General features: G+C 39.3%; 1 protein-coding gene across 1 annotated transcript in view; it reads right to left on the bottom strand.

Moving 5' to 3' along the window:
- Positions 1-13493, bottom strand: part of sdha (succinate dehydrogenase complex subunit A, flavoprotein (Fp)) — a 48283-nt gene extending 34790 nt beyond the window's left edge. The window contains exons 1-4 of the mRNA NM_001015989.2: positions 13365-13493; positions 8066-8155; positions 4701-4862; positions 1593-1736 (exon numbers count right to left, since the gene is read on the bottom strand). Of these exons, the coding sequence (NP_001015989.1) occupies positions 1593-1736; positions 4701-4862; positions 8066-8155; positions 13365-13433 (465 nt within the window). The 5' untranslated portion in view covers positions 13434-13493. The remainder of the gene's footprint in view (positions 1-1592; positions 1737-4700; positions 4863-8065; positions 8156-13364) is intronic.
- Between the last annotated feature and the right edge of the window lie 146 nt (positions 13494-13639).

Below are 13639 nucleotides of genomic sequence, written 5' to 3'. Positions count from 1 at the left end.
GACTAGTTTATGCATTCCCCGAACCAACAGCGCCTATACCCACCATTTTAATTTGACCCTTTGGCTCTAGGGCCAGGCAACCAAATTAGCCCAATATTGTCCAATAGTAAGTGGGTATATTGGGAGAAGATCTGCTCGCTTAGTGATCTCAACAAACAAGCCGATTTTACAATGTAGGGCCATGTTAAGAGGATATAATGTGATCTACTCAGTACCGCAAGTAAACTTACAAAAAGACCAATAAGTAGCACTAATTGGAGCCCCACCTGCAGGAGTCACCAGTATAAAGCAACACCTATCATATTTTAAATCATTTTTTCTGGCAGCAAGACAGATTTTATCAAGGTTCTGGAGGTCCCCTTCTATAATTTATAATATGTTTAAAAACAAAATCAATTGGATTTTTACAAATGGGAAATGGACTAGCCTCATTACTGATAAATGATATGTTTTTAAAGATATGGCAGCCCTGCATAGCCTATAGGTTCAGTGGGACAATACCAACCTATCTGCTCTCAAACATGTTTTTTTCAAAACACATCAGTTAATAGAGCTTCTCCAGCAGAATGCACTGAAATCTGCTTTTTCAAAAACACAAGCAGATTTTGTTTAGATTTAATTTTAAATGGGGCTAGCAATATTTTTCATCAGAATAGCACTCAATAGTAAGAAATCCAAGTCCAGCTTGGGACTCCTCCACTTGCATGGGAGTAGCAGAAACAATAGGTTATCTGAAATCAGTTCTAATGTGTAGCATTGGGCCCTTTCTGAAAGCTCAGACTCAATGCACTACATACCAATATGACAAAAAAAAACCAACACCACATTTGTTGGTTCAAGAACAATTTAACAATTTAAATGGTAGTAAATTAGTAAAGTAAATTATTTGCTATGTAAACAGTGTAATTTAGAATTTAGAAATAAAAAGTACACTATAAAAATCAGAAAAAAAGAATCCCTTTAAGCAATACAGGTATGGGATCTATTATCCAGGATGCTTGTAATCCAGATCACCTTACCTTAAGTCTATTAAAAATCATTTAAACATTAAACAAACTCAATAGGATTGGTTGGTATTCAGTACAACATTACTAAGACCATTACTAAGCACTGTATCAAACGCCATAACAAAAGCCAAAGAGATCACATCACTGCATCTCCACTGCCTAGCTTCCTACTTACATCATAAAAAGCAATTATATTTGTGCCACATAATTTATGCTTCATAAAGTCATGCTTATTGCTACCAATAAGACCATTCTCCAGAACACAATCTTAAAAATAATCCCTTAAATTTCCAAACAAATTGGCTGAGCTCCTAATCCCTTTTAAATATTGGAATTACATTAGCGTTCCTCCCGCCATAGGCACCATACCTATGATATAATATGTTCTTGGCAGTTAGAACCTTTGCATGCCAGCTCATACGTACTTAGCAGACAAAGAGTAATGTACAGTGCTGTATATATTTTTCCATAACTAAATTTTCGTTAATGCAGAGAAAATAGATACAAATAAACAAGCTTCTGCATAAGGCAGACTAATTTAGAAATGTAAAAATTGGTCTATACTAATCTTTAGGTGGTACTCACCTCAATGACAGAAGCTGGTGCTTGCTCAGTCATATAATGGATGGCATCTTGATCACCAAGCCAGTCTGAACCCTTAACCGTGTCATAGAAGTGCCACCTCCAGTCATCATCTTCCATATTACCCAGCGCAGCATTAATTCCACCCTTCATTTAGTTAAAAAAATATATAGGGGCTGTTTACCTTCACAAAACTTTTTTTTTTAATAGCACACAACAAATTAAACATTTTTTTATTTTATTTTTACAACTACCAAGTTTCCCAGTGGCAGCTCTAAACTAGAACAAAATTTATTATTTTTACGCTTTTGAGATATAAAAAGTTTATTAATGTGGCTTTTCAACTTAACATTTTTTATATTTATTTACTTTCCTTTCCCTGTTGCAAACAACTCTACCATGATGTTTGGATTATTAAAGGAGACTGACTGGTGTCAGTTCCATCTACTAATAATATATTTGCGCTTTTTATTTCTGCTTCCTTTTAAATGTATAGTGCCAAAGAAAAAAAATATGGTTTAAATCATGTTTAACCTCTTAAAAATATCATAACAGCACTATAGAAAGATCCTTCCAGCAACTAGGCTATAATTATTTGACCTGAAGAAATAATTCCTCTATGCATATATATATATGTATGCATAATATATGATTGACAACTCAGATGTTAAAATACATTTCCAACAGGTATGGATGTTTTAAAGGACAAGGAAAGGCAAAGTCACTTCAGGGTGCCAATATATTAGGCACCCCCAACTGACTTTAATCGCTTACCTTGTACCCCGGGCTGGTAACCCTGTTAGGAGAAAACAGCACCAGCCCGGGGTACCTGGAGCGATGTGCTTCCTCCTTCCTGCTTCGTTTAGCTGCGACTATGCGGTAGGCGCATGCGCAGTAGAGTGAAAAGCCGACTTCTCTGTTAAAGTTCGGCCTTTCACTCTACTGCGCATAGGCACGCTCGCGAACCAGGAAGAAGGAAGCGCTGCAGGTACCTCGGGCTGGTGCTGTTCTCTCCCAACAGGGGCACTAGCCTGGGGTAAAAGGTAGGTTTCATGTTTAATTTACCATGGACTTTTTTTTATTCAGCTTTTTATGTGTGGGTGACACAACAAGAGGGACATGTTTTGATGTACTATTTTAACTAGTACATTAACAAATGATAATGAAAGAGCCTGACTTTCCTAACTCTACTAGATACACAGAATAAGAATTAAGTTAAAGTGGGGGTGCTGAAGATTTTTGGATTCTTTGGAGACTCTTTAATATCTAGGCTAAATGAAAAATTTCAATTACAGTTCTGTATTTTTTTTTTTATAGCTACAGGCTAAATGTGATTTAAAGGAGAAGGAAAGGCTAAGTCACATGGGGGTGCCAAAATGTTAGGCACCCCCAAGTGACTTAGAACGCCTACCTTGTACCCCGGGCTGGTGCCCCCGTACGGAGAGAACAGCACCAGCCCGGGGTAGCTGCCGGCGCTTCCTGCTTCCTCCTCGCGCATGCGCAGTAGAGTGAAAAGCCGAACGCTGTTCTCCATACTTTTTTCTTGCCATCATTCTGGTATAGGTTGATCTTGGTTTCATCTGTCCAAAGAATTTTTTTCCAGAACTGTGCTGGCTTTTTTTAGATGTTCTTTAGTCCAATCTAGCCTTTCTATTCTTGAGGCTTATACCTTGCAGTGCACCCTCTGCTTAATCGATAATTACATAATGACGGACTTGCCAACACCTGCCCATGAAATAGCCTTTGAGTCAATTGTCCAATTACTTTTGAGCCCTTGAAATGAAGGGACTGTGTTAAAAAATGCTTTAGTGGCCTTACATTTTTATGCATTCGGTTTGTTCACCCCACTGAATTAAAGCTGAAAGTCTTCACTTCAACTGCATCAGGTAATGTACAGAACCAAAAGTAGAGGGGACCTGTCACTCTAGAAATAATGGTAAATCCTTTTCTATTATATTAATTAAGCAAAATAAACTTTACTTACACTATACAAACTTATGTACATTTTATTCCCCCACACACAGGCTACACAATTATAGACTGTGAGAAAGGATGTGAAATGTGAGGAGTGCAGGGACATCTATGAATTGCTAAATGGAAAAGTACAGACGCTTTAATAAAAAAAAAAAAAAAAAAAAAAAACACATTGGGTTTCATGTTTGATTTGCAAAGTACTTTAATTATACACGTAATGCCCAAGTAATAATGGGGTAATAGTCAGTTTCTTTCTTTGCGGCCAAAAGAAAAAGGTTTTATTTTGCACTTTACAAACAAACAAAACAATAAAAATAAAACAGATAAATGAAGTTGGCACTTACATCATAAAGTTGCTTACATACTTAGTTTTAAGACTGAAAAGCAGTGTGGCATCAGAGTACACAAAGGGTTGTGTGGGTTTGTCATTGATAGGGATATGCCAGGGTTGGCGTATAGCCAGGGTTCCCATATTTTCTCAAATTTCCAGGTTGTACCCCGGGCGTTGAATGTCAATTCGATCAGTAGCAATGTACCGTTTACTAGCTCAATACCAGGTCATTTATATGGTGGGTGACTTTTGCCCAGTAGGTTATTACTTTAGGACAGTCCCAGATCAAAAGAAGGAAGCCTGCCTCTGCCATATTACATTTCATACATTTAGATCTTTGTGCGGTCATTTTTACCTTACTAAATACAAATGCATAATTCCAAGATTATTTTAATCTGTTCTACTTGCCTGTGGGACTGCATTTTTTAGGATTTCTAGCCTCTGCTACTACAGTATTGGGAAAGGTAACAATTGAGACTGCAGCCCTCAGGGGATCAGATATTTCCACCTTGCTGCCAATTTCCTATAATGACCTTATTTATCTGTTTTTAATCAAGGGCTTTTTTTTTTTAACATAGTTGGATTAAATGGTAATTTACCTTGTATCTATTAAATTTAAAAATGCGTAGTAAGTTTAAACCCTTTAAACTGCTAATGTATAGAATTATGTATTTGTCTTTCATTGCTATTACAGTTCAACTACACATTCCGTGGTTAAAATATATTTGGAAATTAATACTAAGCAATTCCATTCCTTTTGATCCCTACAATAGCAAAATATACTATCTCCTCAAAATATCACTTACCTGTGCAGCAACAGTGTGAGATCTGGTAGGAAATAGCTTAGTTATGCAAGCTGTATTGAAGCCAGCTTCAGACAATCCAAACGCAGCCCGTAATCCAGCACCACCAGCACCAACAACAACTGCATCAAAGTCATGATCAACTACAGGATACTGTGTTGAGATCTGGTAATATAAAAAAAAAAATTATGACCCAAGGTTCAATATTTTTCTCATACACGGCAAATCTTTTCTATAATGACTAGCTCAAGTATTCAAACACTGGTAAAATGAAAACAAATGACACAATCCACTGTGTGAATGTGGTACTGTATAAATATAGTGGCATTTATACAATTACAGCCAATTGGTTTGATTATAAGAAGAATGCTCAATATTTGCTGCTTGACAATAGCTGTACTTTGAGAATGCAATAAAAATAATGAAGGTAGTTTTTAAACCTTTATAAATTTTGGGCAAATTAAAAAATTAGCATAACACAGTTCATACTTGTTCAACCTTTTTCTACCACTTGCTTAAAATTCCACCTTAGAAAAAGACATGCAATGAGCAATTCTGTTAAGTGTGTGAATTGTCCACTTATGTTAACAATGTGCTGCATACTAATCCTATACTAACAGAAGTAACACCCAACAGTTTTTACTGTAAGCATCTCTTTCCTGGCTTAGCACAACTACCCATTACCCAAGTTGCCGGACATATCAAAACTGTAGGTCAGTGCTGTCCAACTGGCGGCCCTCAACCCCCCTCTCTGTGGCCCCCCCACCTGTCTGGCTGCTTTGATGGCTTACCTTTGTGTAAGCTTTAAATGGTATCAGTACTGTGATTAACTGGCCCCCTGCATGGTTCTCACCTCAGATTCAGGCTGTAATCCTCCTGTATTGATTAAATATGTAATCCCCTGTGTTGTTCACACTTTTTAATCCCTAAATTGTTCACCCCCTGCATTGTTCACACCTCAGGCTCAGACTGTAATCACCCACATTGTTCACACCTCAGACTGTAGGAGCAGTAGAAACCCACAAATAAACCCTGCACACTACAAAAAGAACATATACTGAGGTGGTACTGCAATTAAAAAGTTTTTTAATATATAGTTATTGTGCAGACTGTAGGAGCAGTGCCAGCACACAGCCAACATAGGGCAGGCAGAGTATGGCACACACAGGCAGGGTAGGGCAGGCAGAGTATGGCACACACAAGCAGGGTAGGGCAGGCAGATTATGGCAAACACAGGCAGCATAGGGCAGGTATAGAGTATGGCACACACAGGCAGGGTAGGGAAGGCAGAGTATGGCAGGTTTTTGCTGTAATACCACCATTAATATGGGCATGGTCATGTGATAACACAGGTGTGGTTTCAAGTGGGTGTGGTTTAAAAAAGGGGAGTGGTCAAAACAGGCTTCCATTATCGGCCCTCAACCACGTAGGACGGAAACATTTTGGCCCTCAGAACCACAGAAGTTGGACAGCACTGCTGTAAGTGATACATAACGTTATACCATGGTAGCCATCCTTATAGCAACTGATTCTCTCTATATCTCTCCACATCTCAGTTCTTCCTCTACCCCACCTCTCTTATTCTCCCCAGGGGTTAAAGTTAAAAACTCACTCCAGTGTGTGTAATTTGATGCCATTATTTAATTTGTAATTTCCTACTGACACGTATTGATATGCACTGTATTTAAATAAATTATGTTAATAAATGTACTGCATATCTGTGGTGGCTAGGCATGGTAAAAAAAGTTATTGTTCCACCAGTTCTTGTTCAGCTAGACAGCCCTTGGACTTGATGCTCAGGAAAGCGAAAGGGGGAAAAAAAAACAACCACATGCTATTGCTGGAATTAAAAATTTGTCAGGGATGGGGACTGTTGAGCTTTGTCAGAGGACAAATAGGGAAGCTCCACCTGGAAGATGGGTTGAGGGAGAAAGTTGTGAGCATATTTATGTGAAGGGGTATTTCTGCGACTGGTCCATTATCTGAAAACCTGTTACCCAGAAAGGCCATCTCCCATATACTCCATTTTTAACAAATGATTCTAATTTTTGCTCTGTAATATTAAAACAGTACCTTGTACTTGATCCTTAGATATAATTAATCCTTATTGGATGCAGAACAACCTTGTTGGGTTTATTTAATGTTAAATGATTTTTAGTAAACTTAAAGAATGGAAATCCAAACTACGGAAAGATCCCTTATCCGGAACATTCTGGATAACAGATTCCACACCTGTACAGGTATTAATTCGTGTTTTATTGATTTTTTTGTAGACTTAAGATATGGATATCCAAATTACGGAAAGACCCCTTATCCAGAATACCCGTGGTCCCGAGCATTCTGGATAACGGGTCCTATGCCTGTACTATGATTTGGTGTGCATGTTTGTTAAAGAGGTGCATAATGTAATCGTGAAAAGTTAAAGAGAGATACTGATATGTTATCAGTTTTCCCTTTAGGGCAGGGGTCGGGAACCTTTTTGGCTGAGAGAGCCATAAACACCACATATTTTAAAATGTAATTCCGTGAGAGCCATACAATATGTTTGGCCACGGATGCTGCGGGGCAAGGTAGGGTGGGTTCCAAGGATGCCGGATGCAGATGCGATGCAGAGGAGGGCATGGCCTGCGCTCAGCAGATAGAAGACGTGTTTGAAGGCTTAGAACACGTCTTCTATCCACCGAGTGCAGGGGCAAGGTAGGTTGGGTGCCAAGGATGCCGGATGCGATGCGAAGGAGGGCATGGCCTACGCTCGGCAGATAGAAGACGTGTTCTAAGGCTTATACGTCTTCTATCCGCCGAGCGCAGGCCACGCCCCCGTTATTTTTTTTATTAAAGATTTGGCAGCGAGCCAGATGCAGCCATCAAAAGAGCCACATCTGGCTCCTGAGCCATAGGTTTCCTACCCCTGCTTTAGGGGCATACAAACATTTTCAAAGCTGGGAGCAAGCTACTTTAATGCACTTATTCTTTGGAAAAACATCGAAAGACAGCATATTGTTTGTTGGGTTAGCATGCCTTCCAACATTTTAGAACTGAAAAGCAGAACAGATGCCCACTGTGTAGCCATGCCCCCTTAGTTTACATGTCAGCCCTCAAAAACACGCCCATGTTTGTAGACATTTACACATGCAGCCTTACAAATTTGCGCGTTTGCCACAGGTCTGAGAATATGAATTATCAGGCAGCTATAGACTTGATGATAATGTGGGATATTTAATAGATAATCCGGGACTGCGGGCAGCCATCTAAAATTCGGGACTGTCCCGCACCTTGTGGGACACTTGGAAAGTATGGGTTAGACATGAAAAGCAACATCGTGATAAGTGAACATTCAACAGCTTGCATACAAAAAGAGGTAAATTTACCGAATCAGAAAGTTTTGCTGAAGTGTCCTTTCTTCCATATACTGAGAAGTGAAAGTTACGTGTTGCTGCTGTACAAGTTGCAGTGCAATTCTGAAAAAGGAATACACTCCATTTTAGCTCATAAATGAAAGACATATTAAGGACATATTTAATACTTTTTAAAGGGATAGTTTAAGAATTACAACACACAATTAGCAATTATTTTCCTATTCTATACAGTCTTCTAATTATTTTCCTATCTTTTTAGTCTATAAAGTAAAATCCAAGCAACCCGTAAGCCAGTGATCCATGACCAGTGGCTTGCTAGCAACATGTTGCTCCCAGTGGCCTCAAGGCAAATTTATTTTTGAATTCCTGGCTTTTGGGCAAATTTTGTTTGCGTAAAAACCAGGTGTGCTGCCAAAAAAAAACCTTATGTAGGCTGCCAGTCCACATAGGGGGCTACCAAATAGCCAATCATAGCACTCATTTAGCACCCCCGGGATTATTTTCATGCTTGTGTTTGCTTCCCAACACTTTTACCATTTAAATGTGGCTTTACAAATGTTTTTACTACTAACAAACATAAGATTGAATAAAAAAGGAGGATCTAAATAGAAACAATTGAATTAAAACAGCTGCTATATGGGCCATCAGACCAAGGACCACATTAACAAGCCGATGCGGTCCTCGATCCAATGGGAAAATCAAACCTGCTTGTCAGGGGTTTCTATGCAGATGAAATCTGCCGGTGTATCGCCACCTTTAAATAAACTTTATGGGCCCGATTCACTAAAGTCCGAAATAAGGAGTGCTATTTATAACATGCGTTAAAAATCTTATCACTTCTTATTTTTCACTCGATTCACTAAAAGGATACTTGCAGAGCGCAATATATTACGCACGTAACCATTACTTTCTGAAAACCACCATTTCCCTGAAAACTGGAGGATGCATCACTCTAGGGCCAACATATACTTGAAAAAATACGACTGCAAACTCCATGTTGTGTTGCCAATAGCTCACGAACCGCAATTTTCTTTAAGTACCGCCTGCCCCAAGTAGGGTTAATATTCACACAGATTAACACGATATTTTGCACGTTTAACGCTTCATATGTGTTTGTGAATCATGCGTTAGTACTATTTCTATTCGCTAATTAACGCAATGCGTTTTTTTTGTGCATGCGATATGCGGATTAACACATGCGAAATGACTTTGATGAATCGGTACTTAATTATCGCATGCTTTTTAATGAAAAAAACTATGCGATAAGCGTTATTGACCTTTAGTGAATCGGCCCCTATAACGCTTATCGCATAGTTTTTTCCATTAAAATATGTCATTGTAAGATAAATAACGCCAAGAACATCGCTTCTTAATTATGACAAGTGTCCTTTTAGTGAATCGAGCCAAAAATAAGAAGTGATAAGATTTTTAACGCATGCTATAAATAGCACTCCTTATTTCGGACTTTAGTGAATCGGACCCTATGTCTCTTTTAACTATCATTACAACCAGTGTATCAGCCAACCCTGTCAAAGGTTCACAAGTCCTGTGTTGTACCAAACTTTCTGTATGTGATTTTTTTGTGTGCACTCAGGCATCTGCCCCACTTAATTGAGTGTGCGCTCCTGTTTAACCCAGATGGGTAGACTATATTTAAGTATAAAGATAGTTTATACAAAAGCATACAATATGTTGTTATAAAATTTTCTACAATTCTACTTCTTTCCACAAAAATTGGAGAAACTATAAATCTCAATCTTTTTAGAGTTTGACTTCCTCACATGAGACACAATAAGACATATCCAATTCCAAAGACTTGCCGAGCCTTATCTATCTGCTTTTTTTCCCAAGTTTTTCCTTGACATCTGTCATTAGACCTTGGCCTTAGTTAAAGACAAGCAACCAGTGTTTTATTTAAATAAAAAATGCAAATGCTCAATAACACATACAGTTTCTTTAAAATAATAGTACATTGTCAATATGTATTCCTTCAATAATAAACATGTCAGAGGCTTCAGCTTTCCTCAGCATATTATATATATTGATTATTGCATACCGCCTGTTTTACTATATATAGGTATATTTTTAATATAGCATTTGAATATATTTAAATAAAACATTTACTGATAAGAAAAAGTAACTAATCTGATGAAGGGTATGAAAGGTAAAACGTAGGGAAGGTTTACAAAGTAGAAAAAGAACTGAAGGCCAGGTAAATATGTAGAACTATATGAGTTGATCATACAAGCAACTTTATACATCACTATATCAAGTCCTTCTGGCAGACACAAAGGCAGCCATTTAGCATAGCAGAAAGGAGGCTAAATCTTAAGATGTGAAAAAAGTTTTTTTCAGTGAGAGCTGTGAAGGTGTGGAAATATTCTCCTGAAGCAGTTGATTATTCAGCAAAGGAGAAAATGCAGGGTTACTGAAATTTGCTTTCAGCACAACGTTGGTCCAGGAACGGATGCGACCACCATCTTGGAGTGGCTTTTACATATGGGTGTTTCACCCTGCATTTCCCCGTGGAGGATTTCTCTGACACAGGTACATATAAGCATCAAACACAGGTTTAAAGCAACATGATGGGTTTGTCTTGCGCTCCAATTCAGCTAGAACGTAGGAAAAATCAGTTTGCAGCATTGCCAACACCTCAATAGATTCCAAAGTAAAATCATAAATATAAATTCCAAGGGTCTTCTGAACAGTTTAAAACTTTGATGGATAGTGAAGCTCGTCTATGGCTGAAAGTTAGGTATTTCAAGCAGGATGCATTTTGAAGCTCTGCAAAGGAAGCAGTTTTAAGCAGCATGACATCTAAACAAGGAGAGATCTTGTGAACTGTCTTATGAACAATTAAGAGAGCAGGATTACAAAACAGATTGCAAGCAATGGATAATCTATCTTGTATGTCCTGCTCTACCTTTTATTTTATTTGTGCACACTCATACCAAAGCCTTCGCTGACCTCTCCTTTATAGTTGATAAAAACACTGCATGATGGTCAACTCTTCTACTACAACTATATGTCCTTAAAGGAGAAGGAAAGGTAAAAAGTAAGTAAGCTTTATCAGAAAGTTCTATGTATATTCAGCTATAAGCACTCACAGAAAAGCTGCTCTGAGTCCTCTCTGAAAAGAAACACCACATTTCTCTCCTTTGTGTGTTAAACTTCCTGCTCTAAAAAAAATCCTTCAGGGCATGGCATGAGTGTGCTGAGTTTGCTCCTCTCTCCTTCTCCTCCCCCTCCCATCTCTGCTGTGTAATACAAGCTTAGCGCTGTTATAGCAGCAGTGTTTAGGCAGGCAAGTGAATTCAGACAAAACTAAAATGGCAGCTGTTATCTTAAACAAACAGAGAAGCTTATATGGAAGTTTACTTAGGGCCGTGGCAGACGGGGAAGACTAGTCGCCCGAGACAAATCTCCCTTGTCGTGGGCGACTAGTCTCCCCGAAATACCATCCCACCGGTGAGTATGTAAATCGCTGGTGGGATGGCATATATGGCACCGCGATTTCCCCAAAATCACAAAAGTTTCCTCTCAAGGCGGGGAGACTAGTCGCCCACGACAAGGGAGATTTGTCGCGGGCGACTAGTCTCCCAGTCTGCCACGGCCCTTAGGTATGGTAAAGCTTTCTGCAGAATAGATATATCTTTCTAGCTTGCACTATGGCAACTAATCTATTGGCAATAAAATGCCAATATTTTGGAGTTTGCTCTGCATGTCCTGCCAATGAACCTGGCATTTCTTGATAGAATGCTTAGTCAACCCGCATACACTGACACTTTGAACTATACACTCAATGTTATCTTAATACTTTACCTTTATGAGTTTGCTAAATTGATTATTTTATACCTAGTCATTTACCTTCAGGGCTCTGGCAAAAAAAAAAAAAAATCTGATTGGGTCTATTTAATTAGCCATGAACCCTTGAGGGCTCTGGCACACGGGGGAGATTAGTCGCCCGCGACAAAACTCCCTGTTCGCGGGCGACTAATCTCCCCAAGTTGCCATGACCCGCCATTCCGCCAGCGACTTACATGTTCGCCGCTGGGATGGCAGGGGTAGGCAACTCGGGGAGATTAGTCGCCCGCGAACAGGGAGTTTTGTCGCGGGCGACTAATCTCCCCCGTGTGCCAGAGCCCTCAAGGGTTCATGGCTAATTAAATAGACCCTATCAGATTTTTTTTTTTTTTCGAACTTGTGGGTGACAATTCTAAATTGCTGATTGGTTGCTATGGGTAACATTACCAGTGATGTTTGCCTCCATTGTAAATAAATATGCCCCTAAGTGTCCAGAAATTCAAGAGTGCTGCCACAATGAAAAATCTGAGTTGACACTTGGTCAAAACGAAAATTGGCCACTTTTTGGAGTTTTTGGTGAAACCACGTCATAGTGCCAAGATGGGGCTCCAAAACCTCCTAGCCACCTCTGTGTAGCCTTTGCAGAGTTTGGATACACAGGACCTCATTTATTAATACTTTGCAAATCTGAAAATAATGGAAACCAATCCTCTTCTTGCAGGTATTTTTATATCCAGTAAGAAGAAAAATGTACGAGAAGGCAAATGTGGACTAAGTACAATTCTCCTGGGCCACATAAAGCTAATGGCATTCAGTGATTAAGGGGGAACAGGTACAGGATGGCCTCATCGGGCTGCTCCATATTAGTGTGGAAGCCAAAGTGCTTGTGAGGTTTTTTCCCCAAAATATACAAGTTTCCCCTGTCTGGACTGTGAGGCCTGTTATGTTAATCTGCAATAGCAGGGGGCACAAGAATTTTTAGATAAGTGCCCCTTACTTTGGGTCCCCCAATAAAAAGATTAGAACACATCGGACTAACAGAATAACAGTATTAGACAATTACCCAATCTTTCATTAAATGACCCTTAAATCCGGCACAAAACACAAAAAGCATATAAGCCATCCACCTCAACACTTCTATTGTTTTTTTTTTTTAATGTAAAACACAGTGATGCACATGGAGTGGAGGCAAGCAGACCTTCTTCCAAAACTGAGTCCTATTAACATAAAATACAAACCACACTATAATGGCCCATTAACTGTTAGCCGCACTCTACAATAACGACTAAGCTTATGAAGGTAAATTCCAGCACATGGAACTAAACAGTTTCGCCCGATAACCTAGAACTTCGGAGACAAAACGTCACTTATACAGTAAAAAGAGGAGGTGACCTTCACCTTACCCGTTCCAAATGTCAAGTTAGCCCCGCCTACTGTGGTAATTACATAAGTTACACGATTCCAATTCTTTTGCCAATTAACTCCATGCTGCAACAAACCTACTTACCTGTACTCTACCGCCTAACTGCAGTGTTTTGCTGAGAAGCCGCGACGATGCAACGTTTAGAAACGCCATGTTCCCTATGCCACTCTAAACTCTTTGACTGAACAAGCGCCACGCTTCCCGTACAGTCTGCGTACTGCACCTCCCACTTTTCACTTATCTTTATTAAGGAAACGCTGACAATCACTAAAGGACATGCGTGAAGAGATTTCGATTCCGCATTCCGGTACCAAACGCAGGTCTGCGCAAGCTCAGTGCATTCATTCATTTTTTTCTTT

Source organism: Xenopus tropicalis, chromosome 6 (genome assembly GCF_000004195.4).
Source record: "Xenopus tropicalis strain Nigerian chromosome 6, UCB_Xtro_10.0, whole genome shotgun sequence".
In the NCBI taxonomy this organism is placed as follows: Eukaryota; Metazoa; Chordata; class Amphibia; order Anura; family Pipidae; genus Xenopus; species Xenopus tropicalis.
This window is presented reverse-complemented; position numbering and strand designations above follow the sequence as displayed.